Source organism: Mytilus galloprovincialis, chromosome 5 (genome assembly GCF_965363235.1).
Source record: "Mytilus galloprovincialis chromosome 5, xbMytGall1.hap1.1, whole genome shotgun sequence".
NCBI classification, from domain to species: Eukaryota; Metazoa; Mollusca; class Bivalvia; order Mytilida; family Mytilidae; genus Mytilus; species Mytilus galloprovincialis.
The window spans coordinates 72,318,086-72,345,746 of record NC_134842.1 but is presented as its reverse complement, the minus strand read 5'-3'; the positions used below and the strand labels follow the sequence as shown (position 1 = coordinate 72,345,746).

The window sequence follows — 27,661 nt, the reverse complement described above, 5'->3', positions numbered from 1 at the left end:
ATATTAATGAAAAATAAGGCCATAAAAAAGAATAGGTTTGTTTGCCCAAACGCTACCTACCCAGAAAAAAGCTGCCTACTCAAATTCTTTTATTGTCCTGATTTGAAAGGTTTTTTTTAATCAGATAGGCATGAAGACTAATAAACACCCGATACTTCAATTTCTCTTTTTGAAAAAAAAAAGAAAATAACTACCTACCTACCCACTGTCTCAACCTTTGGGTAGGGTTTGGGCAAACAAAAATATTTTTAATTGTGGCCTAAAAAAAAAATATGAAATACATTTATTCAATTGAATTTTCTTTATTAGTATAAACAATTCATTCAAACATTACAAAATTCATTAACCATTACTCTCGCTCATTCAATAACATACAACCAAAACAACATCTGTACATCTCTCCCATACAACTTACTGCATGTACAATTCATTAATCAATATGCATCCTTTCTTCTACCAAAGTCATGATGTTAACGTGATTCTTTGAGTGACTTTATTACCTCCCTTGTTCAGCAATCTTGAACCCTGATTTACCTCCCCTGCTGTTCATTAGACAACTGTCTCTTCTGGATAACTTTGAAAGATCACTTATAGTTTTAAATGTTCTAGAAGAGTAGATGTGAGACATGGTTCTAAGTTAATAAGGGTTCCATTTAGAAAGGTCCTCAGATTATTCAGCAATCAGTTGTTGAGGCATCGTTTAGACAGCCGGTTCCCAGATTATTCCGGGTTCAGATTAGATTTATTCAGAATTAATTTGGACAGGTCTCCAGCTAAGTTCCTGTCTTGCACAGGGATTGTTTAAAGAGGGTCAATCATGAGTGAAGATAGGGCCCCAATTAGCTCAGGGATTGTTGAGACACTACCCATTGAATATGTTTAGACCGTCCCAGTTTGCTAAGGGATATATTAAGATTATGGTCCCATTTTCTTCAGGGAATAGTTTTGACAGGGCCCTGTGAAGTAAGGGAATAGTTAAGACAAGGTCTCACTTTAAATACTCAGGAACTAGTTTAGACAGAATCCCCTTTACCAAAGGATAAGTTTATTTTCATTTACAAAATTTAGAAGAAAAAAAAACTATTCAAAAATAAATTCATGTAAAGTAAAGCAGATTTTTAAGTTGATTCTGGAAAAGCTTTACACACATTCCAATGTAAAGAAAACACACAGAACAGGCATCATTTAATCTGTACTAGCACTGACTTTGTCAATAAATCACTCTACATTCAATAAATACAATGTATAATATACATGGTCTTGAGGTTCTATGCCCATATTATCCTAATTAGAATAGTGGACATACATTTAGAACATAGTAAATTCTACAAGTTGTCATCAAAGGTAGTATGCTCATTCTTATTTGAATATTCATACTCATCACATTGGATTAACACACAGTTTAGGAATGATAATTAACATAACACAGATTATGAATGGATTACACTGAATATCACATAACAAATTGTGTAAGGGATGATAATTATCTTTTCACAGACTATGTATGAATTATCGTATAACAAACTGTGTCCTAGAAGCTGATTGACAAACACACTAATGTCTACATGAGAAGGATGCTCATGGATGCTGCACAGGATACTGTTGTTGTTGTGATGAGAACCCGAGGCCCACTCCCCTCTGTGTGTGAGTCGTCATTCGAGCAAACTCATAGTCTTTATCTAATCTAGAGAAGAGTTCATCGTGTTGTTTCTTTTTCTCCTCCACATTCTCAGAGTTGTCCCCTTCTTCTTCCTCTCCACCTTTCATTCCCATTAGTTTACAGAATTTAGCTTTGGTTTTGTCGTCAGAATTAGATGCCAAAGCTGCTGAGGTCTTCCATTCTTTTTCTTTGTCCTGAAAAAAATGAATCAATTGATTTCTGTGCTTAATTTCAAACCATATATATTTAAGTGTGAAATGGGATGGTAATAAGAGTAACTGTGTATGGATGCCTTATTGTTATCTTTTGAATGGATGTTCAATTTTACAGCAAAAAAATTAGTGAACTTTTTAGTTGATTTATACTTTCCATGACAGATTGATGATTTTTATTATCAAGGCATTCTTCATTTGCTCTCAGTTTTGTTTTTTTCCGAATTTGTATTGGAACAAAAAAAGTTGACAATGCCTAATAACTTTACATAAAATGCATATATACATCTTTTTGCAGATCAAATTCATTGAAAATATATAGTCATAAATTTGAACAATATGATCTCCCAATCTGTGTTGATTTAAACCAATTCTTAGCAGCCGATTAATTTGAACACACCACATGTTGCTTAAATTGATTTTACAAAATTTCCTGCTTTATTACAATCTTATATTTCAGACTAATTTTCTTGTGATCTTTGGAAAAGTTTTTATGAAAACACTTCATCCTACCTCCTAGTGGGGGTTTAGCTTGAGACAATAATATTTTTATACCTGATAAAGACTTACCTCCTTGTGGTCTTTAGCTTTTGACCAGAGAAGTTTTCGTTTCTGTACTTGTTCTGCATATTTTAATGGATTTACTGCAGCTGGGTTGTAATATTTGGGAACAGCTATGCCAGTCATTTCTTGTGCCTATAAAAAATATCCATTCAGAAATAAAATGGAGAATGGAAATGGGGAATGTTTCAAAGAAACAACAACCCGACAATAGAACAGACAACAGCAGAAGGTCGCCAACAGGTCTCCAATGAAGTGAGAAATACACGTACCCGGAGGCGTCCTTCAGCTGGCCCCTAAACAAATATATATACTAGTTCAGTAATAATGAACGCCATAATAAACTCCAAATTGTACACAAGAAACTAAAATTAAAAATAATACAAGACTAACAAAGGCCAGAGGTTCGTGACTTGGGACATGGGCAAAAATGTGTATACATAAATATAAATAAGTCATTAAAGAGTCTGAAAAAACTTTGATTTTAATGGCAAGGTTATTTAATAAACCTCTTGAAAGAATACTGGCTTAAGAAAATGCAGCAAATATTTGAATAGCTGGCATGTTTGGATGGTCAAAGGGAGATAACAAATGTATCATTTCTGCTTTCTCAATCAATTGAAATAAGTGCAGACCCTTTAAAACATTTTTGTTTTCTCGTGTTCAGTTGCCCTTGTGATCAACAGTAATTCCAGTGTAGAAAACTCTCATATCTTACCTTCTGGTGCATGGTTGCCATGGTTTGAAGCAGTGCCATCTGTGGTGTAACCCCTGAACCAGCTGATATTTGTGAAAAAACATCTTTTGAATTTAATGGAAGGTTGCTTGGTTTTTCTTTAGGTAACTCTGAAAAATAATATTAAAAGACAATGTATACAAGGCGATTGTCATTTGGCGTTAAATCATTTACCAGTACATTAAATGCAATTTGTTTCTTTTGTTCTTATTCTACATGATTGAACATTTCTATTCAGTAGCTATAGTTTTTGAGATAAATGAGATAATGACAAAATTACAAATACTGTGTTATTCCTGAGCATGAAGTTATTTTCTGTCATTAATAAATATGTACCATATTGTTACTTTCCCATTATATCCCTTGGACACTCAGAATATTATCTTTTTCAGTACTCTTATTGTTATGTACTCACCAAGTTCTTTTCCGTCAATGCCTTCATTGTTCTGTAATATTTTACTGGCCTTTAGAAGTTGTTGTCTCATTTGATCCTTGAAGGTAAAAGGTTTATTACAAGTTGTTGGACTTCTCCTGGCTTTCCTATCAGGGCTCCTGCTTCTACGATGTGCAGGACTTCTGTGACGATCGGGACTTCTATGTCGATCGGGACTTCTATGTCGATCGGGACTTCTATGGCGATCAGGACTTCTATGATGCCTTCTGTGTGGACTTTTGTTTTTTCTTGAGTGTCTATCACGACTTCGACTACGACTTTTCTTATGTTTTCTGTGACGGTCTTTACTGCCACTCCTTTTTTTGTCGTGTGAAGAATGACTCTTTCTGTGTTTATGGTCTCTCGATCTGCTTCTTTTGTGCCTATGTGATCTTGAAGTACGTTTCTCCTACAAAATTAATTACTAACATTAAGACTAACAGGTGCTATACAACTTATAAGTCATTGAAAACATTGCTGTTATTAAAAAAGTTCACCTTGAAAAAAGGATGGCCTGTATGCACAAGGCCTTGTACTCTCATGTACTTATAAGGCAATAATAATGGCAAAAATTGGAGAGAAATTTTTACTCCCTCCAGACCAACCATTTTCTCTAAATTTTGTGTGAACCTACATGTATTCAGTAAAATCTCAAACTAAGGTCATTGTAGCAGTCTAATTGTTTTATTTCTCAGAATTGTTAGTTTTCATCTGTGAAATGGTTGTAATATTTTCGAGACTCTGGATTGAAGAGAAATTTGATTATCTTCCTTATTTAAAGATATTTGGTTGAAAACTTTGTACCATTTTAAGGCATTTAGGATTAACAAGATATATGCAAAAGAGATACAAGGAATCAAGTTCTTTTTTTATAGTCAAAATAGAAACACCCTACTTTTGTGCATTGAGGGAAACAAACCTTTCTTTTATCCCTACTTTTAGATCGCCGTCTGCTGGACTTATGATGGTGGTCTGACCTGTGTTTATGGGATGGGGATCTTGATCTGTGTTTATGTGATGGCGACCTTGAATGAGATCTTTTCCTTTTTGAAGGACTTTCCCTGGTCTCTTTGTCAGATGGTTTCTCTGGTTCATTTTCTGCTGAGTTTGTTGATATTTTCCTTTCTTTTGATTTCCGCTCAGGTGAAGATGATGGTGACCTGGATTTTGAACTTTCCCTGGATGACCCAGAATCAGTTGACCCTGACTTTGACCTTTGATCTTCATTCACCTCACCAACCTGTCAATAATAAACATTTTGCTTTTGTCTTCGAACTATTTCACAGTAAACAACCATTATCAGCAGTATAATTTCATTTCTTTTTTTTAAAAACATACAACAAAATTCTTTGAAGTTAGATAGGCCAAATTCGTGAAGTACTTATATCTTTTCAGCGATTTGGAAATTGAGATGAACTCATCATTCATGAAAATATCCTCATAGATACATTTGATATGAAGGATCAAAATCCGGGAAAGGCCAATTTTGAAAATAAAACTTATTGAAAACAGATCCCCTTAGAAGTAACGAAATTTAAACACTGACTATATTCATATACAAATGATTTTCACAAGTTTTTCCATGTGTAGGGGGTTATTCATCAGGTGTGCTGTAAGGTATAACATGTAGTTAGCATGATAAGTACTTTGTACCAAGTACCTTACTTTATGAAAAGCTAATGATTCACACGAAAAGAACTTCAATGTGGGGGAGGACAGAGGTTATTGCCACACTAATTATAATTCAAGGTAAAAATCAAAATTAAACTGGCTGCAGTCCTATAGCACAAATTGTTATTTTAAGAGGTATCATTTGTGCCGAATAGTTGATTTTTTTAATGTATCATTCTTGCCAAAAATCATTTTTTAGATGTATCATTTGCAGCAAATATTTTAATTTAATATTTTGAATAATAAATCTTTCTCATATTCCATGCACCATAATAATCATGAGAAAAAATTCTTCTAGGAGCCTGCATCTCTAACCTGGCTTATTTTCCCCCTGTTAGTTTTGATGTAGTGTTTTCATTTTCTGTACATCAATTAGCAATGTTTATAAATACAATTTTGTAAATCCACCAATAAGATTTGAGACTTGCCTATTGTGACTTTCTTTTCAACTAACTAAACAAAATTTTACATTTATCATAGAACAGTTGATTTTTTAATTTAGCTAGCTGAGTTTGATTTTGAAATGGGTAGGTGGTTTTACCAAATTTTTTCTAAGATTAAAAGTAGCATTTTGGGGAAACACATTTGGCAAAAAGTTTAGTGTGTGTGTACTTCTTATCAGCATGAAATTTCAGATATTTTTACAAAAGTGTCATAACTCTGCTTCTTCATGAAAATTTTAAAAAGTTATTGATGAAAAAGACATCACAAACTTTATAAAAATTCAAACAAATGCATTGATTCTGAATAAAATGTGATACATGTACATGTATTTGGTCTATTTTGTTTTTAGACCAAACAATGTTAGACTGAAAAATGCCCGATATTTGAAGAAAAACTGGTATAACTGGTACTCTGTGGACATGTGATGGCTGGCTTGTATTTTTCAGTTTCTTCATTAGTATCCATACCGGGCAACTTTACCTGTGTGTTTGTCTGGGTACTTACGTTGATCCGACACTGCAGGCAACATAACGTCGCCTGATAACTTCACTCAAACTTGATGGCAGAACTGGTTAAACCTAATGTATAGGCAAGTATCAGGTCAGATTAATGAAGAAGACATGAAGACACGGACAATATGTTTATGGGAACAATGCATGTTTGTCAGCTGAGCACTACATATATCTTGACACCCTTTTAAACCTGATTACTCTGTAAAAGCAGCACATTGTTCTAGGCAACAAAATCATCATTCTAGTATAATAAATTAACCTATTAAAAAGTACATTTGGTAAATCATTAAAAAATTCAATGCCTAAAAAACATTGGACTACTTGAAATTGAACTTTACAAATTGAAATATTTTTTTTTATTAATCAGTGTTTACATTATAGGACAAAACTTTGTTAATTTGTTCTAGTGTAAAATTCAGGCCATCAACAGGCAATAGTTCTCTACATGTTGTTTGCGAAATCCTTTTTAGCCTGGCTTTGACTACAAAAAATCAAACCGTTTTAATTGGAACAATGTTTAAAAGTTTTCCCTAGACATGCTAGATGTATTCAACTTTCAAAATTTCTTCATCTATCATGTCTAAAACTCAAGAACTTATATAGAACACGTCGAGCTTGAAGTGCTGCTTTTACAGTTATAAATAAATGAAGAAATTTGATTTTAAAACTAACAAATTTCTTTTAATATTATAACTTATACATCTGTAAAATCTTGTTTCATAACATTTATGATGCCTGTTGTTTTTTCAAACAAAGACATATCTGTATCACTAGTTTGCTTTTAGCTTGGCGTTTAATTATCTACAACCTTCTTACTTACAACTGGAGAACATGGTGCAGACTTTCCCATTAATAATTGTAAGAACACAGTATACTGTAGACTTTCTAAACAATCTGGTATATCTGTAAGGCTGTGGAAGCCATTACAAGTCCGCAAGAAATCTGTTACATTCAAAACAAGATTTTACTCAATTCACAATCTATACCATTTTGACTCTGGTCAATGTTTACCTCTGAACATGCCTCAGTAAAAATACCCTTCAAGCATAAATTCTTGTTTCCTTATTAATAATGATAGTCAGTTTAAATTCATTGTCAAAGCATTCTCACTCTTACAAACTTTTTGTTTTCAAAATAACAAGAGTTTTCTGTAGTGAGGATAAGTTTTCACAATAAGTTTAAACCAATATTTAATACATGTAGAAGTGACCTCAAATTCTGAATTTGGTTATTAATTAATGTGACTGGATAAAGTTTGAATTCAATTGATGCATGTAAAAGGTAATAGCAGTGTTCTCCCCAGAAATTTTGGATAGCATCACATTTTGCGTTTAATGTCGTTAGTCGCGTCGCATTGATACTCTATTTCCTTTATATGTTTTAGTTTATATTGTTCAATTCATAACTGAGAATACAATTAAACTATAACCACAAAAACAGTTGTTTCAGTTTTCTTTATTCATTTATTGTTACAGAATTATTTTTTTCCTCTTGTGCCAAATAAAAATAAATATGTGGTTTCAGTTACCCAACAGTAAGTCAAATGAATGAATGGTTCATTATAGATCAACCTGTATATATACAAAACTAAGTATCTAGTACACAAAATTAACTATTTTTTTATATGATATTAAGTAAACATAAAGTAGCAAAAGTAGCAAAAAAATCAATTTAAAAACTTTTTTTATCATGTTTATGAAATTAATTGTTTCATGGCACTCAATAAATTAGTCCGTTGTTTCTTATCTTTACATCAAAATGATATGTATTTTTAACAAAGTTATCTAACAAATAGTCTGTTAATGCGTAGTTTTCTCTCTTGGTACATTTTTTCTGTCTACTGTCCATCTGTTGTCATTATCATGAAAATGCGGATTTTTGTCATATCTGGTCCGGTTCCGATCCGCAGTTTACACAAAAGTGTGCAATGGCGGCCGTAGAAAAATTTACGAAAATGAGTCCGAGAATAAACATTGTTTGACAAGAGATTGTGAATGAATAAGACGCTTTTAATGCATTAAATCGATTAAACATAGACTTAAGCCAATTATGATAACTTTTTAAAGAAGTATTAAACTTAGTTTAGCTCTAAACCAAAATTCTTGCTCTCGTATTACCGGAAGAGAAAGAAAGCAATTTTTGGAGAGATGCACAAATAAAGGACCTTTTTTAAAAAAAATTAAAATCGTTTCAATCTTTGAAATTTCATATTACAAAACGTAGATTTCGAAAGTTTTGTGATTGCATTTTTCCATGTCAAAATTGGTGATTGCAGACACGTGGTATTAGTCATGTCACAAGTGTCAGCTTGGGATATTCGCATCCAAACAGTTATCACCCTGAGGGCAATTAACACCTAGCTATTTAATCTCTTAATTGCCTTTAGTGTCCGACTTAAAGGGATTACAATTAAAGGTGATATAATTTTTATGATCATAATCGATAATAGATGAAAGTTCAAAATTGAGGACAAATAAAATAGCATCTTCAAAATAATTATAGCGTCACAGGAATTATTATAGCATCACGGTGAAAAAATATAGCGTCGCAGTACTGCGACGCTAAAACGGCCTGGGGAGAACACTGAATAGTTTGTAAAGATTGATCTGGTCACTTCTACACTTGATTACAGAGTGCCTCAGCTGACAAAGGACCCGCCCAACTTATAAAGTTAAATCATTACCATTCGTATATATTACCTCAGAATTTTGTTCCATGATCTTTTTCACACTTTCTGCTAATGAACATCTACCAGTGCCTACAAAATTAAAGGACAAACAAAAATTCAATACAGGAATTTACTACGTATGTTTTAGCAACTGTGTAACCAAAAGGTCATTTTAGATAAGTACTTCCCTAGCTCAACCGCTTACTTTTTCTTATTTTTCTTTTACAAATTGTGATTGAGAGATGTCTCATTGGCACTCAAAGGTCTCATATCACATCTTCTAAGCATGACTCAGTATCTTCTAGGATGAAAAGCTATGTATTTAATTCTTTATTATGTACAATATAATTTCTTTACACGGAATGAAGCATTTCAACCCAGGAATCCATTGCATAAATAAGTTAAACAATTCACCTTTCTGACCTCTATCTTCCTTGTTTTTGCTGCCTGATTCATTGGTCACATGATCTGTCTCTGTTACCATGGTTACTGACTGATTCTCTGTTTTAGGCTGGTCCCCAGAAATCATTTTCTCAAACATACTGTACTCATCTTCCAAATTTGAGTTCTAAAAATGGAAGATTAATAAAGATAATAAGATTTTGCTTTCAAAGTATTTTCAAAAAAATCTGGAAAGAGAAATATTCATGTTCAATGATGTTGGAAAGTACATTTAACTATTTTACCATATTGATGATTAATAAAAGGAATGTTAGAACATGCAATTGTAAGATCTATGCTGTTGGTAAAAATAGAAAAGCTGAACAAGCATCATATTTCTTTTTGACTTAAAGTTAAGTTTAAACATATGCATGTATAACGTAACGGTACCCAAATTGTACCAATTTAGCAAAAATAGCAGCAGAAATCTTACAAGATCTCATAGAGACTAAACAATTGGCATTTTTATGATTTGATACTATGCATGTCTTTCAAAATAGGTAAATATATACACATAATGTTCACAGTTTTTATCAACAGATGAAGTGTTTACTGAAAAAGCAAAATGTACGGAAACGTCGCCATGCGACATCATCAAAACGTCATCTTTTTAAAATTAGCAAATACAATATGTTTCAAGTATCCATTTCTTAAAAAAAGAAGACTAAACATTGACAAATATCCAATTGTTCAAAATATTTGAAAAAAAATAAACAAAAGCTCTGTCATTTTTGTCTGTTATTCGACTTTTAATGATGCAAATTTAAGCATGGATGATATGCAATTTGGGTACTCTTCATTACAGAATCATTGATGGTTTGGAGGTTAGTTAAGACCAATTTTTCTATGATTCCATATGAATTGAAAATCAAATTGATGTACCTATATAAATAAAGAAGGATACAGCTACAAAATAAACAAAAAATGGAAAATTTTTGTTTAGATCATTAAAAAAAACTGTCAAAATTGGTGCAATTTGGGTACAATCATGTTATGTGTAATTAATAGCAACGATGTCAATCAATAGACTATTTTTATATTACCAACTTTTGACTCCTGTTAAATCATTTTTCAACAGGTTACCGACTAGGTATAGGGTCGTTCCGGCCCCAAGTCAATCCGACCCAAAGTCAATCTGGCCCCTTAATAAAATATGAATAAACTATATATGCGAAACTATATTGATTTTGAAGGAATTTGTGACAAATTTTAACAGTATAAATGGAATTTGCAAAAAGTGTCGGATGATGGGTGACAACAGGTAAGTGAAGTATAATTGGAGTACCAGTTAAAGAACTATTTTTAATCAATACGAAAATGAGTGTAAGACCCCGTTTACACTGACAAAAAAGATCGATCTTCACTAAGATAAATCTTTTTAAGATCGATCTTTGGTTCAGTGTAAACGGGTAAGATTGATCTTCAATCAGACTTAAACAGTCTACATTTTGTACCTCTAGAGGTGGTTTTAAAAAAGATCGATCTTATTTGAATTGATCTTTTTTTGGTGTTAACGCTAAGATCGATCGTGATCAATCTCTTTTCGGATGAATGTTATATTTAGATACAAAAATAAAGGTCAGACCGGTTCTTTTTATGTTGTAGTGTAAACGCACTGGATTAAATAAGATCGATCACAATCGATCTTGCGTGAGAAATGTAAACACAAACTGGTCTTTTTGATCGTGATTAATCACTTTTCGGATGAATGTTATATTTAGATACAAAAATAAAGGTCAGACCGGTTCTTTTTATGTTGTAGTGTATAAACGCACTGGATTAAATAAGATCGATCGCAATCGATCTTGCGTGAGCAATGTAAACCCAAACTGGTCTTTTTAAGATCGATTCAATTACTTGGTGGTGTAATCGGGGTCTTATTGTGTCTGTTTGTATAGCAGCTCCAACATATTTTAAAATATGAAGTTATTTTCCATGATAACTTTGAATGTCATGGCGATTTTTATTTTATTCAGTTCACAACCAGTTATAATTAGTTCACACAGAATAGCTAAATAAATATTTACAGTCCAATGGAACCTATAAAATTTAACTCATCATAATGACTTGTTTAATCAAATCATTAGTCTATAATTGGTTTGTTTATTCAACAATTGTCTGGTGATTGTGAACTGAGGTAATGCCACTCGTAATCACTTAATTTAATCAAACCCTGAGTAATTATATAAAGTTACGTAATCAACAAGGTCTTTTTACATTTATAGTTTGATCTTTTCAAATTCATGATGTAATTTTATATATGAGCCAGTCCATGCGAAAAGGTACAAAAAGTCCTTTTGGTAAACTTTACAGGACACGTTATCAAAGTTTGTTATAGTATTTTTGAAAAACGATTTTATCCGAAAAAAAATTACATTAATGTAAACATTCATAAGATTGTCAATTCTATCCCGAATTTGTCAACTAAAACCGAAAAAGACGTAGAAATATCTGAATTTTTGGTATTTGAGCAAGTGTAAAATCATTTGTTCCCCGGACTAATGCTATACCGACCAGAAACTACAAAAAATTATGACAATACAGAGACAAAAGTCAATTATTTCCGTCAGTTCTACAGGTTTCAAGAAAGAAAGACAACATTAAAACATGAGGGAAAATGCAAAAACTATGACATCTTGTGGTTTAGAAATTGAAATTTAAGTTAAGTTAAGTTATTTAATATTATATAAATCAACCTTAGTTGCACGGGATTCGAACCGTTGCCCGATTTGATTGCATTGATATCCGCATCGTAAGCGAGAGCCTTATCCCCACTGCTACCAGGTTTAACGTTATCAATTGGCAAATCAAGCCATTTAAACTGTACTTTGAAAATGATTGAAATATATGAAATAATTCACTAAAAATCTTGATAAAACTAGGGGGGGGGGTCTCAACACTCGCAGGTGCGTGTAGCTCACAGCTTGATGATATCAGGGAAAGTAAATGTGTTTTATAAATCACAAGTCTACTACCAATAATTATGCACACTTTTTAGAATTTCGTAAATTTTTCGTTTTTGTACCTTTTCGCATGGACTGGCTCATATAACATGTATAATACAAATATGCATGTTAATATATAATTCAAATATTTAAACTATTTTTATTAAGTTTTTTACCATTTTACTCCTGAAAAACACACAAATAAATTTTATACTCATCGAAAGAAAATATTTTTCAAAGGCCTTTTTTAGTTTTTTTTTATCGTATACCTTTTACATTATAATAAAAATCATAAACATTTATGAATTACAATTATTTATATCTTTATTTTTATTCCTTATAAATATATTTTTTATTGGGGCCGGATGACTTTACATGGGCCTGATCGATTTGGCCTGGGCCGGATCGACCCGTAAGCTACCTACTACATCCTGGTACTCAGTCAATTTAGAATAGACCTAATTCTTCTTACTACGATCAAAAATCTTTCTGAGTCCAGGTAATCCATTTTTTTCAATATTCAATACATTCTACTTTCATTCTAAGCAAGTTTGACATCTTGAAATATTTTGACCAATCATCTTGATTTCTGGTAACTAGGATCTTCTACCTTCTTGCATATGAATAACAAATAAGGTTATAATTAGATATAATGTGTTATTTATCCCTTTTCACAAGTGGGGGAGTTGATAAACCAGTGTGATGTATGTATGTTCCGTATCTCCCTCCTTTAGTAGGAGCACCACCATGGGTTATGGTGTAAAAAGGAAGACATTTAACACACTGTATCGGTACAGATTTAATGTGAGCATTTGCCTATCCAGTCTCCCAGCCTGGCCGTGACGGGTCTTACTACCAGAAAGTTAACCTTCCCCAAAACAATAAGTACAATGTAATAAAGCATACGAACACACCCACTCACCTGACTCGCTCATCCTCAAAAATATAAAAAAAATGCATAATATAAAAAACATTATATACAAAATAAAGGAATACGAGTATGAGAAAAAGTGGGGCTTCCCACAGACACACCACACAGGATTTTTTCACTTTCAGACATAAGGCTAATGACATGACATACATACTAAAGGGTGATATTTAATTCTTTCAACAGCAAATTAAAATTATTAATGGCAAATAAATTTCTTCCAAATTATTGAATAGAAAATGAAAGTGAAACACGAAGAAAGGTCAGATGGGGAAATTTGCCTACATTTTATTTCCGGTTATTCAATACTGAAGATAACTGTGTTTTATTGTAAAAAATAGTTTGAAAGTTGAAATATTTTAAACCTGTTCGTCGTCACCATTGTTATTTTCAGACAAACTGTGCATAGGTTCTGAATCTTCGTCATAACTTGCCAACATTTCCATTTTGTCGTTCAAGTTCCCGGATGATAATGTTGGAGTGCCTAAAACCAGAATCCGCGTCCGTTCGACTAAGTCCCGCTCTCCCTGGGTCCGTTTGCCAAAAATCACGTCCGAGCCCCGGGTTCATTCGCACCTTTGTGTTGACTAAATTTGTAATCATGTTGAAGTAAACAAACATTATTAACATTAAATTATTTATATTTATATTTTTACCATTTTAGATTTTAAGTACATATATATATTAAAACTAAATATGAAACCACACTAGTGCATAAATTTACCCATTTCTAATACGGAATAGTAATTCAGTATCACTTTCCTTTTGCTAAGAGAAGTTTTGTATTTTTATCCATTTTAAAATGTATAGTGTAAATACAAGTTCCCTTTTTTTTAACGAATTTCTTAACCTATTCCAACTATCGGTTACTATTATGAAGAAGACTGAGAAAAAAGTCAGAACATGCACAGTCTAGACGGACATGTACTACAAACAGTCCAACAATTCAACACACTCAATCCATACATAGGCTTACAAGCTTACAAATATCAGAAGACCTAAAATGGACTACGCACATCCTGAGACTACTATATATGTGTTATAGTAGTCTCAGGCACATCTCAAATATAGCCAAGAAAGCCAATTCGACGCTCGGCTTTCTAAGAAGAAATGCTACTGACGCTTCTGCCCAAAAGATTGAAAAAAAGAACGCATATATCATAATTATTATTAGTGCGATCAACTATGGAGTATGGAGCCATAATATGGGACCAATATACACAACATGATATAAATCAATTGGAACAGAATAAAACGCAGAGCAGTCAGATTCATTACAGGCTACTACAGGTTTAGAGAAGAGGGGTCGGTCACCAAAATGCTAGCCGAGTTAAAACTATACAACCTACAATCGAGAAGAACAAGTCAACGGCTAATATCTCTCTATAAAGTGGTTGAGGGGTTGGTCCCAGCTATCAATCCCGACGATGTTCTTGTTAAAGGCAGAGACATAATACAATTGTATTATATGTCTCTGTTAAAAGTAAACCTAAGAGGAAAATCAAGCCTAAACATGCTAAAACATTTGACAATTTTGTAAGTGCCAAATTCAGTGAAGAACAATACGATGGCACTAGAATCTATTCCCTACAAAACCGATCCATTTAAGAACCCTTTCTCAAGTTTGCCAAGAGCATACTACACTGGAACCAACTGGAAGACCGTATTGTATGCCCAGATACAGTTGAGAGCTTCAACATGTTCAAGGCTGCTCTCCAACACCGCCAATAAAAATCTTGCAAAATACAATTAAAAGTTACACAGAAAGAACAATGAACGGAATTCAGTGTTCTGATTCATTATTTACATATGTAATATAGAAATTAAGGACTTTTCACTCAGTCAATATATGGACCTGTTAGACATGTTAGAGTTGTCGGTCAATATAATCTGAACAGGTCTATATCACGTATTGACCTCGTCATGGTCCATGCATGTATAACGTATTGACCTCGTAATGGTTCATGGCCGAAATGGCTCAAAAGGGCATAAATTGACACAAAGGAACTTAGTTCAAATATAAATCTTATGTAAACGGTAATAGCTGTCTTTTGCTAGATTTAGATATTACGGTTTTACACGGGACGTATAATGGTATATCGTTGTCCGTCTATTCGTCGTACCGTCCGTTCGTCCCGCGTCAAGTGAAAGCAGTTTTTGGTCGAGGTAGGTTAATTTGATGAGGTTGAAGTCCAATCAACTTGAAACTTGGTATACATGTTCCCTATGATGTGATCTTTCTAATTTCAATGCCAAATTAGAGATCCCTCCCATTGTAACGGTCAACTGACCATTGAAAATGATAGTGCAGATGGGGCATCCGTCAGTGTACTGTGGTCACATTCTTGTTAAGTAATGTTTTTATATTTTTCTTTATATCATATTATTTTTCATGAAATTGTCTTTAAAAATCAATTTACAGATTTTGCCCGGGTTATATGCTATTTTAAGTTTTAATGTTCAAAAATGTGTCGCCAGAGTCACACTAAGAAAGACTTCCGGACAACTTTTCGGTAAAAACGCATAATTAAATACATGTATTCTTATAGACTATTATATAAGCTTTCAAAGTCAGTTTTATTTATTGTCATTATTTTAATTTTCAAAATGTTCTTATAAATAATAACCATATCATAAAACTTTTAATGTTTTTTTTTTAATTATGCAATTCCAGTATCAGAGTCACAAGATAATTTCTAGGTCGGGGTAGTGTATTTATTTTAGAACATATTTTTTTGCATTTATTGACATCAGTCAAACGTTTTTAAGAACGAATTATTTTGACGGTCTGATAATAAACGTTTTGACACTGAGAAACACATTTTCATCACACGTTTTCTGTTGGACTTCTTATTAAAGACTGTCTTTTGGTCATGTCAGAACTAAAAAAGAAGAGTGAAAACCCAGAAAACATAACACGAGGAAAACCTAAATCTGGCAGAGTTTGGAAAAATGTGCAAAACCAAAGGTATCAATTGATTTACAACTTGTTATGGATGTTTTATTTTATTTGTTATTCTGTTGGTTTTGAAGGGGCAGACACTTAAGCTAACCCGCTAGCCCGAGACAGGTAACAAGACAACTAGTACTTTTGTGACGTGCTAGTAAATGTCCGTGGCACAGTAGCCTGAGGGGCTAGTAAATTTATTTGTTATTGAACATCAATCTGTTGTACTTTCGGCAAAGTACAGTCCATACGCCGGTCATATCTGACAACTTTGTAGAATATTGTCTTCACTGGTTCCCTGATCTCTTTATTTACATACAGATACAGATACTGGAGGGTAAAATTTCTACCGTAAACCAGTAGCTATATAGTCAACTTGGCTTAAGATTACTCATCCGACAAAATGAAGAATGCATGACATTACAAGATAACCCGTTTTGAAATAAATATAAATTAGACTTCATTATTAATCACATCAGAGCTCCAGATCAATCTTGTGCATAGTTTACCCTTACATGTATCTATTACATACATGAAGTCGTCACGTACATAGTTAAAATTGGAAATGTCCTTTCACTCTTAAAATAGAGCGTTTTAAAAAAGGTTCCCTGTTGAAATTTTGCATTACTCCAAAAGTACATGTGGTGATAAAAACTTTTCGATCTTCTCTGTCTTTATAGAATTAGCGTTTGTCTTGTGACAGGCGCAAACATGGGGCGTGGATAAACATGTTTATGAGATCTCAACCCTCCCCCTATACTAAGCCAATGTAGAAAAGTAAATGCATAACAATATGTACATTAAAATTCAGTTCAAGAGAACTTAAGTTTTTGTGATAGTTGTATTAAAGCTTTATATTTTCTTTGTTTTCAATAGATTTTCAGATATTAAACAAGTGAAATCTTTCAAGACTTCATGGTCAGATAAAATGAAGAAGAAAGCAGAGAAAAAGTCAATAATGGATTTTGAAAAACGTTTGAAAGATGAGAAAAACAGAGAAAAGGAGGTTTGTTCTTTTATCTTTTACTCAACCTTACATAAGTCATGTAAGTGAGTGCTTGTAAAAAATGATATGTCCATGAATTGTATACTTATTATTTTGTTTTTGTGGGTACAAATATCTGAGGAATAAAAATTATATTTTCATTTACATGTACTATAATTCATTGCATGGTACATGAGAATGAAAAATGGTGTACTTAATTTAGAATAAGCTCACATAATCTAAACATTAAAAAGGGAAGATATAGTAACTGAGATGTTAGTGATATATATAAAGATACATGGGTATCACCATCCCAGTACTCAACACTTTGGTGTTTAAATGAATATCAATAATGTGGTCATTTTTATAAATTTCCTGTTTACAAAACTTTTAATTTTTCGAAAAAAACTAAGGATTTTCTTATCCCAGGCATAGATTATCTTAACCATATTTGGCCCAACTTTTGGGAATTTTCGGTCCTCAATGCTCTTCAACTTTGTACTTGTTTGGCTTTATAAATATTTTGATATGAGCGTCACTGATGAGTCTTATGAAGACGAAATGGGCGTCTGGCGTACTGAATTATAATCCTGGTGACTTTGATTTTAAACTATTTATGGGGCAAAATATTTGACCTTGTATCGTATGGAAAATCACCAAGGAGTCTGAATATCTGACAAATTCCAAAACCTCACCTAATCCTTAAGAGCTGTCCCTTTTATAGTACATGTATATCTATTATTGTATTAAATTTTTAGCTCATCTGGCCTAAAAGGCCATGTGAGCTTTTCTCATCACTTGGCGTCCGTCTTCGTCGTCTGTCGTCGTTAACAATTTTTCAAACATCTTCTCCTCTGAAACTACTGTATGGATTTGAATGAAACTTAGCATGATTGTTCCTTAGATTATCCTTCACAAAGTGTGTGCTTCGATTTTTGATCCGTCAAAAAACATGGCTGCCGTTACTTAAAATAGAACATAGGGGTCAAATGCAGTTTTTGGCTTATATCTCAAAAACGAAAGCATTTAGAGCAAATCTGACGTGGGGTAAAAATTAGGTCAAGATCTATCAGCCCTGAAATTTTCAGATGAATCAAACAAACCATTGTTGGGTTGCTGCCACTTAATTGGTAATTTTAAGGAAATTTTGCAGTTTTTGGTCATTATCTTGAATATTATTATAGATAAAGATAAACTGTAAACAGCAAAAATGATCAGCAAAGTAAGATCTACAAATAAGTTAATATGACCAAAATTGTCAATTGACCCCTTAAGGGGTTATTGTCCTTTAATGACAATTTTTCACAATTTGTTCATCACATTTGCTAACTTTAAAAAATCTTCTCCTCTGAAACTACTGAATGGATTTGGATGAAACTTAGCATGATTGTTCCTTAGATTATCCTGCACAAAGTGTGTGCTTCGATTTTTGATCCGTCAAAAAACATGGCCGCCGTTACTTAAAATAGAACATTGGGGTCAAATGCAGTTTTTGGCTTATATCTCAAAAACGAAAGCATTTAGAGCAAATCTGACATGGGTAAAAATGTTCATTAGGTCAAGATCTATCAGCCCTGAAATTTTCAGATGAATCAAACAAACCATTGTTGGGTTGCTGCCACTTAATTGGTAATTTTAAGGAAATTTTGCAGTTTTTGGTCATTATCTTGAATATTATTATAGATAAAGATAAACTGTAAACAGCAAAAATGATCAGCAAAGTAAGATCTACAAATAAGTTAATATGACCAAAATTGTCAATTGACCCCTTAAGGGGTTATTGTCCTTTAATGACAATTTTTCACAATTTGTTCATCATATTTGCTAACTTTAAAAAATCTTCTCCTCTAAAACTACTAAACCAAATTCAACCAAACTTCAACTGAATGATCAGTAGGGTGTATAAAATAAAGTTTGTGCTTTATTTTTTATTTCGTCAAAAAACATGGCCGTCATGGCCAAAAATAGAACACAGGGTAAAATGCAGTTTTTGGCTTATATCTCAAAAACTCCAGCATTTAGAGCAAATAAGACAAGAAGTTAAAGTATTTATTAGGTCAAGGTCTACCTGTCCTGAAATTTTCAGCCGAATTGGGTAACTGGTTTTTCAGGTATAATGCCCCTGAATTGATGATTTTAAAGAAATTTTGCAGTTTTTGGTTATTATCTTGAATATTATTATAGATACAGATAAACTGTTAATAGCAAAAATGTTAAGCAAAGTAAGATCTACAAATAAGTCAATTTGACCAAAATTGTCAATTGACCCCTTAAGGAGTTATTGCCCTTTAAAGACTTTTTTCACAATTTGTTCATCATGTTGACTTACTTTAAAAAATCTTCTCCTTTGAAACTGCTGTATCAATTTCAGCCAAACTTAGGCTAAATGAGTTTCAGAGTATCTAGTATAAATTTTATATTTCATTTCCTTGTATGTCAGAAACTTAGCTCCTATAGCTAAAATAGAACATAGGAGAAAATGATTTTTTTTTTGCTTTTGAAGAAAATAGGACAATTCAAAGAACATTTAAATAAATTGAAAAGCCAAAATAATCATTGATGAGAGATTTAACCAAAAAAATTAAGGTGAGCGATTCAGGCTCTTGAGAGCCTCTTGTTATGTTCCAGGTGGAATCCAATTTATTCACAGTTTTGTATAGTTTATGCAGTTCTTCTCCTTAATAAGTGTATATATGTTTAATGATTTAATCAAGTCAATAATTGAACATGTTCAAATCAAAGTTTTCCCCGTGTTACTGATAAAGTTACAAAAACTTTACTCTTTTTTTTAGACATCAATAATTAGACCTGTTCATATGTGTTTTGTTCACATACATTTGTGTTGTTGGGTTTTTGTCTTTTTAAATCTTCCCCTGCGATATGTGTTTTCTTTCTCATTTATATACAAACAGAATTAGATGTAAAATTTGTTTATTATTTTGTTTTAATAGGACAGAAGACAGAGAAAAGTAGAGAAAGAGAAGAGAAGAGTAGAAAATCAGAGGAAATCAGAAATTGTTCAACCGGTATATTATTTTGTTACAATTGTCCAGCTGATCAGTTATTATTAATATTTCCAATGATAAATTAAAGTAAGATGTACTATTGAGTATTTTTTGCTTAAATGGGGCCCCTTATGGGGGTGTATATGCCGATATAATCAAAATACCCATGAAGAGGCTCTTAGATTGACATCCAAGATTGTTTATACCCTGCTTTGAAGGTGTTGTGATGGAATTTTGCAAGGACCAGTAGCCCATGGTCCCTATTATTTGAACTTGGCTACATACTAGAAAGATTTATTGCAAGGTTTTTATACTTTTTTTTTTTAATTTTCTTTCAGATAAAAAATACAGCAAAAATCAAGAGAATGAAAAAGAAACAGCTGAGACTTCTAGAAAAGAGATGATGAAAATAAAGACAATGAACAGAGATAATTTTATAACTGTTAAATAACAGAAATATGGCTTCAGGGCCCTGTAACTGTCATTACTGAACTGTACAGGTTTATTAAACCTAATTAAAGGCCCTATCAACTTTTTTCTTTGTTTTGTATTATTGTTTATCGTCCTTCCCTACGTCTATATCACCCTGCTCTGTCGCTCAGTAATTCTCGTATCAAGACTTCAAAACGAGACCAGGCATTATCAGCGACATCACAATGTGAGAGAAGAAGTTATCATCGACGTCACAATGCGAAAGGAGACGTTATCAAGCTTGCTTTCGTCAAGCTTAAAACTGTCTTAGGGAGAGGAAAAAAGACCATTAATAGAACGATAAACTGATAATCGGGTTTTCTACGTATAGATATTGTAAAATATCAGTCGCTCGACACAATGTGAAACTTTTAAGCTCGTTCTCTACGCTACCTCGCCAAAAAGGTTCACTTTGTGGCTCGCGGCTGATATTTTACGATATCAAAGTGTAGAAAACCTGATAATCTATGCTTATTCATTCATTTTGATGGGTACAGACTTTCGTCAAGTTAGATGGAGGCAGTGTGTATTTTCATGGATATATTATTAAGTGGATTTTCTCTGATACCAATTTTCCATCGAAGGCCAATGTTGGTTTGAATCACCTTCTTGGTCATAGGGGGATCCAGCAGGGGCCCCCTTCATGGGGGAAAATTTGGTTAATTATATAGGGAATCACTGAAGCATGACTGGAGCGTGCCCCCTGAGGCCTTTGGACAGTTAGGGAGCTCTCTTTATGAAAAGTTCTGGATCCTCCACTGTTCGTTACAATAAATAGAAACAATTTTGGACCATATTTTATAGTTCCCCAATAAAGTCTTCACTTCTATATTAACCAACATAACTTTTCTGTTCATAATTGTTAACTTTCCTACCACTAATTGTCTGTTGGGGGGGGGGGGGGGTAGGGCATTTACAAGAAGTGATAATATGAGCAACAAACATGAGACATTGTACAGTATATAAGGTGACAGATATCATAATAGACAAATGACTAGATGTGTTGGAACGACACTAATGGACTGGTCACAAAAGTTTCAACATGACATGTGGAGACAAAACATGATAGTAGTCTTATAAATAAACAGTTCAAAATCTGGAGGCCTATAGAAAAAAAGTCGATGGAAATGTGATTTCAACAATTTTCAAAGTCTTAAACCCTCAATTTCGGCAAAAATCAGCAGAGCGAAACTAGACTTAAACTTGAACTGTAACTCATCATGGTCAACTGACATACCAAAAATCAGCCCAATATCTAAAGGCGTTTAGAAAAAAGTCTGTATAATGGTTTATTGCAGAATGACAATATGAGAGAATGACAGAATGACAGACAAGGGTAAACTATAACTTTGTTGCGGCCCCACCCACCCCCTGTGCAAATTCCTGGCTACAGCTATAGATTAAGTTGAAGTTTATAAGATGGTATAACATTCAGAATAAAAATGTGACCTATTTGTCTGGCCATACATATGTAATGCCTCTGTCTGTTTCAAAACTATTCATGCATTCGTTTAGGAAAAAAGTAAATACCTAGGTCCTCTACCATTTACTTAGTGGCCTTTACATGGCTCCCACTTCACCTGATTTTGACCTTTTCACAATTTTTACAATTTTCCGATTTTTAGCTCACCTGGCCTAAAAGACCAAGTGAGCTTTTCTCATCACTTGGTGTCCGTCGTCGTCGTCGTCGTCGTCGTCATCTGTCGTCGTTAACAATTTTTCAAACATCTTCTCCTCTGAAACTACTGAATGGATTTGAATGAAACTTAGCATGATTGTTCCTTAGATTATCCTGCACAAAGTGTGTGCTTCGATTTTTGATCCGTCAAAAAACATGGCCGCCGTTACTTAAAATAGAACATAGGGGTCAAATGCAGTTTTTGGCTTATATCTCAAAAACGAAAGCATTTAGAGCAAATCTGACATTGGGTAAAAATGTTCATTAGGTCAAGATCTATCAGCCCTGAAATTTCCAGATGAATCAAACAAACCTTTGTTGGGTTGCTGCCACTTAATTGGTAATTTTAAGGAAATTTTGCAGTTTTTGGTCATTATCTTGAATATTATTATAGATAAAGATAAACTGTAAACAGCAAAAATGATCAGCAAAGTAAGATCTACAAATAAGTTAATATGACCAAAATTGTCAATTGACCCCTTAAGGGGTTATTGTCCTTTAATGACAATTTTTCACAATTTGTTCATCACATTTGCTAACTTTAAAAAATCTTCTCCTCTGAAACTGCTGAATGGATTTGGATGAAACTTAGCATGATTGTTCCTTAGATTATCCTGCACAAAGTGTGTGCTTCGATTTTTGATCCGTCAAAAAACATGGCCGCCGTTACTTAAAATAGAACATAGGGGTCAAATGCAGATTTTGGCTTATATCTCAAAAACGAAAGCATTTAGAGCAATCTGACATGGGGTAAAAATGTTCATTAGGTCAAGATCTATCAGCCCTGAAATTTTCAGATGAATCAAACAAACCATTGTTGGGTTGCTGGCACTTAATTGGTAATTTTAAGGAAATTTTGCAGTTTTTGGTCATTATCTTGAATATTATTATAGATAAAGATAAACTGTAAACAGCAAAAATGATCAGCAAAGTAAGATCTACAAATAAGTTAATATGACCAAAATTGTCAATTGACCCCTTAAGGGGTTATTGTCCTTTAATGACAATTTTTCACAATTCGTTCATCATATTTGCTAACTTTAAAAAGTCTTCTCCTCTAAAACTACTAAACCAAATTCAACCAAACTTCAACTGAATGATCAGTAGGGTGAATAAAATAAAGTTTGTGCTTTATTTTTTATTTCGTCAAAAAAACATGGTCGTCATGGCTAAAAATAGAACACAGGGTAAAATGCAGTTTTTGGCTTATATCTCAAAAACTCCAGCATTTAGAGCAAATAAGACAAGAAGTTAAAGTATTTATTAGGTCAAGGTCTACCTGTCCTGAAATTTTCAGCCGAATTGGATAACTGGTTTTTCAGGTATAATGCCCCTGAATTGATGATTTTAAAGAAATTTTGCAGTTTTTATACGACCGCAAATTTTGAAAAAATTTTCGTCGTATATTGCTATCACGTCGGCGTCGGCGTCGGCGTCGTCGTCGTCGTCCGGCGTCCGAATACTTTTAGTTTTCGCACTCTAACTTTAGTAAAAGTGAATAGAAATCTATGAAATTTTAACACAAGGTTTATGACCATCAAAGGAAGGTTGGTATTGATTTTGGGAGTTTTGGTCCCAACATTTTTAGGAATTAGGGGCCAAAAAGGGCCCAAATAAGCATTTTCTTGGTTTTCGCACCATAACTTTAGTTTAAGTTAATAGAAATCTATGAAATTTTGACACAAGGTTTATGACCACAAAAGAAAGATTGGGATTGATTTTGGGAGTTTTGGTTTCAATAGTTTAGGAATAAGGGGCCAATAAAGGGCCCAAATAAGCATTTTTCTTGGTTTTTGCACAATAACTTTAGTTTAAGTAAATAGAAATCTATGAAATTTAAACACAATGTTTATGACCACAAAAGGAAGGTTGGTATTGATTTTGGTAGTTTAGGACCCAACAGTTTAGGAATTAGGGGCCAAAAAGGGACCCAAATAAGCATTTTTCTTGGTTTTCGCACCATAACGTTAGTATAAGTAAATACAAATCTATGAAATTTAAACACAAGGCTTATGACCATAAAAGGAAGGTTGGTATTGATTTTGGGAGTTTTGGTCCCAATAGTTTAGGAAAAAGGGGCCCAAAGGGCCCAAAATTAAACTTTGTTTGATTTCATCAAAATTGAATAATTGGGGTTCTTTGATATGCCGAATCTAACTGTATATGTAGATTCTCAACTTTTGGTCCCGTTTTCAAATTGGTCTACATTAAGGTCCAAAGGGTCCAAAATTAAACTTAGTTTGATTTTGACAAAAAATGAATCGGTTGGGTTCTTTGATATGTTGAATCTAAAAATGTACTTAGATTCTTGATTATTGAAGTTTTTTGGTCCAGTTTTCAAATTGGTCTACATTAAGGTCCAAAGGGTCCAAAATTAAACTTTGTTTGATTTCATCAAAAATTGAATCCTTGGGGTTCTTTGATATGCCAAATCTAACTGTGTATGTAGATTCTTCATTTTTGGTCCTGTTTTCAAATTTCAAATTCTACATTAAAGTCCAAAGGGTCCAAAATTAAACTAAGTTTGATTTTAACAAAAATTGAATTCTTGGGCCTCTTTGATATGCTGAATCTAAACATGTACTTAGATTTTTGATTATGGGCCCAGTTTTCAAGTTGGTCCAAATCAGGATCTAAAATTATTATATTAAGTATTGTGCAATAGCAAGTCTTTTCAATTGCACAGTATTGTGCAATGGCAAGAAATATCTAATTGCAAAATATTGTGAAATAGCAAAATTTTTTTTAATTAGAGTTATCTTTCTTTGTCCAGAATAGTAAGCAAGAAATATCCTATTGCACAATATTGTGCAATAGCAAGAATTTTTTTTAATTGGAGTTATCTTTCTTTGTCCAGAATCAACTTAAATCTTTGTTATATACAATATACAATGTATATACACTTTTTACTACCAACTGATAAATTTAAATAATCTTTACCATTCAGTGATAACAAGCAGTTTTTTTACATCTTAATATTTTATGATGTATTTAAATGAGTAGTTATTGTTGCAATCTCCATTAGAAATTTGAATTGATATCAGTTTTGAAAAAGGGAAACGGGGATGTGAAAAAAAAGGGGGGGGGGGGTTAAATTTTTCTCATTTCAGATTTCATAAATAAAAAGAAAATTTCTTCAAACATTTTTTTGAGAGGATTAATATTCAACAGCAAAGTGAATTGCTCAAAGGCAAAAAAAACCTTTTAAGTTCATTAGACCACATTCATTCTGTGTCAGAAACCTATGCTGTGTCAACTATTTAATTTTAGATTTAAAAAGTTTGAAGAAGAAATCTTTAATTGATTTGTAAAATTTTGGCATTTGTTTTGTGTAAAAAAAACCCATGTAATGTCAAAAATTTGATCACAATCCAACTTCAGAGCTGTATCATGCTTGAATGTTTTGTCCATACTTGCCCCAACTGTTCAGGGTTCGACCTCTGCGGTCGTATAAAGCTGCGCCCTGCGGAGCACCTGGTTTATTATGGGCCCAGTTTTCAAGTTGGTCCAAATCAGGATCTAAAATTATTATATTAAGTGTTGTGCAATAGCAAGTCTTTTCAATTGCACAGTATTGCGCAATGGCAAGAAATATCTAATTGCACAATATTGTGAAATAGCAAAATTTTTTTTAATTAGAGTTATCTTTCTTTGTCCAGAATAGTAAGCAAGAAATATCTAATTGCAAAATATTGTGCAATAGCAAGATTTTTTTTTAATTGGAGTTATCTTTCTTTGTCCAGAATCAACTTAAATCTTTGTTATATACAATATACAATGTATATTTACTTTTTACTACCAACTGATAAATTATAATAAATAACATTCAGTGATAACAAGCAGTTTTTTTTACATCTTAATATTTTATGATGTATTTAAATGAGTAGTTATTGTTGCAAACTCCATTAGAAATTTTAATTGAGATTAGTTTTGGAATAAGGGAAAGGGGGATGTGATTAAAAAAATTGGGTTCAATTTTTCTCATTTGAAATTTCATAAATAAAAAAGAAAATTTCTTCAAACATTTTTATGCCCCACCTACGATAGTAGAGGGGCATTATGTTTTCTGGTCTGTGCGTCCGTCCGTCCGTCCGTCTGTCCGTTCGTTCGTCCGTCCGTTCGTCCGTCCGTCTGTCCCGCTTCAGGTTAAAGTTTTTGGTCAAGGTAGTTTTTGATGAAGTTTAAGTCCAATCGACTTCAAACTTAGTACACATGTCCCCTATGATATGATCTTTCTAATTTTAATGCCAAATTAGAGTTTTTACCCCAATTTCACGGTCCACTGAACATGGAAAATGATAGTGCGAGTGGGGCATTCGTGTACTGAGGACACATTCTTGTTTTGAGAGGATTAATATTCAACAGCATAGTGAATTGCTCTAAGAGAAAACAAAAATTTTAAGTTCATTAGAACACATTCATTCTGTGTTAGAAACCTATGCTGTGTCAACTATTTAATCACAATCCAAATTTAGAGCTGAATCCAGCTTGAATGTTGTGTCCATACTTGCCCCAACCGTTCAGGGTTCAACCTCTGCGGTCGTATAAAGCTACGCCCTGCGGAGCATCTGGTTGGTTATTATCTTGAATATTATTATAGATACAGATAAACTGTTAATAGCAAAAATGTTAAGCAAAGTAAGATCTACAAATAAGTCAATTTGACCAAAATTGTCAATTGACCCCTTAAGGAGTTATTGCCCTTTAAAGACTTTTTTCACAATTTGTTCATCATGCTGACTTACTTTAAAAAATCTTCTCCTTTGAAACTGCTGTATCAATTTCAGCCAAACTTAGGCTAAATGAGTTTCAGAGTATCTAGTATAAATTTTATATTTCATTTCCTTATATGTCAGAAACATAGCTTCTATGGCTTAAATAGAACATAGGAGAAAATGATTTTTTTTTTTGCTTTTGAAGAAAATAGGACGATTCAAAGAACATTTAAATAAAATGAAAAGCCAAAATAATCATTGATGAGAGATTTAACCAAAAAAATTAAGGTGAGCGATTCAGGCTCTTGAGAGCCTCTTGTTATCTGAAAGAAGGGCGGGCATAAAGCTTTCAGAAAAAAATATTTTAATGAAAAAAAGTCAACAGAAGTGCTGACTACTGGGTTGGTGATACCCTCAGGGAATTAAACTCCATCAGCAGTGGCACAATCAGAAAGAGTTTATATGACTATATGTTTTGCAAGATGGAGCTCCCTGCTGTTACCAGTTCAGTTGGGGCAGTTTTAAAAATGAAAGGGATAAAGCAGAATAACTTGTAATCATGACTGCAGGCGGTATTGGAGGCCATTGAGTGAATTTTGACAGCTAAACTTCCAGTAGCTAATGTTTCATGCATGATAAGGATGATGGA

General features: G+C 33.0%; 2 protein-coding genes across 3 annotated transcripts; one reads left to right on the top strand and one right to left on the bottom strand.

Annotated features, from left to right (window-relative positions):
- Positions 1-282: 282 nt before the first annotated feature.
- LOC143076361 (uncharacterized) lies at positions 283-13,731 on the bottom strand. 2 transcript variants are annotated; one of them, XM_076252091.1, is made up of 8 exons: positions 13,577-13,731; positions 9,312-9,465; positions 8,929-8,987; positions 4,522-4,842; positions 3,585-4,011; positions 3,152-3,279; positions 2,443-2,568; positions 283-1,854 (listed from the first exon to the last, which is right to left on the bottom strand). In XM_076252091.1, the coding sequence occupies exons 1-8, from the start codon at positions 13,655-13,657 to the stop codon at positions 1,579-1,581; spliced, it is 1,572 nt and encodes a 523-aa protein (XP_076108206.1). In that variant the 5' UTR covers positions 13,658-13,731; the 3' UTR covers positions 283-1,578. The 2 variants fall into 2 exon arrangements, with proteins under 2 accessions (XP_076108206.1, XP_076108207.1); XM_076252092.1 differs by having other exon boundaries at positions 9,321-9,465.
- Positions 13,732-16,001: 2,270 nt separating this feature from the next.
- Positions 16,002-20,683, top strand: LOC143076360 (coiled-coil domain-containing protein 86-like). The gene is made up of 4 exons (XM_076252090.1): positions 16,002-16,179; positions 17,035-17,164; positions 20,095-20,169; positions 20,487-20,683. The coding sequence occupies exons 1-4, from the start codon at positions 16,085-16,087 to the stop codon at positions 20,550-20,552; spliced, it is 366 nt and encodes a 121-aa protein (XP_076108205.1). The 5' UTR covers positions 16,002-16,084; the 3' UTR covers positions 20,553-20,683.
- Positions 20,684-27,661: the final 6,978 nt, after the last annotated feature.

What these genes read in the sequence shown, in the direction of transcription:
- LOC143076360 (XM_076252090.1), top strand. Translation starts at nt 16,085, where the DNA reads ATGTCAGAACTAAAAAAGAAGAGTGAAAACCCAGAAAACATAACACGA. An exon ending in AAAAATGTGCAAAACCAAAG is followed by an intron (nt 16,180 to 17,034) that starts GTATCAATTGAT and finishes TGTTTTCAATAG; the next exon opens with ATTTTCAGATATTAAACAAG. An exon ending in AATCAGAAATTGTTCAACCG is followed by an intron (nt 20,170 to 20,486) that starts GTATATTATTTT and finishes ATTTTCTTTCAG; the next exon opens with ATAAAAAATACAGCAAAAAT.
- LOC143076361 (XM_076252091.1), bottom strand. Translation starts at nt 13,657, where the DNA reads ATGGAAATGTTGGCAAGTTATGACGAAGATTCAGAACCTATGCACAGT. An exon ending in ACAATGGTGACGACGAACAG is followed by an intron (nt 9,466 to 13,576) that starts GTTTAAAATATT and finishes TTCCATTTTTAG; the next exon opens with AACTCAAATTTGGAAGATGA. An exon ending in AAAGTAGGGATAAAAGAAAG is followed by an intron (nt 4,012 to 4,521) that starts GTTTGTTTCCCT and finishes TTAATTTTGTAG; the next exon opens with GAGAAACGTACTTCAAGATC.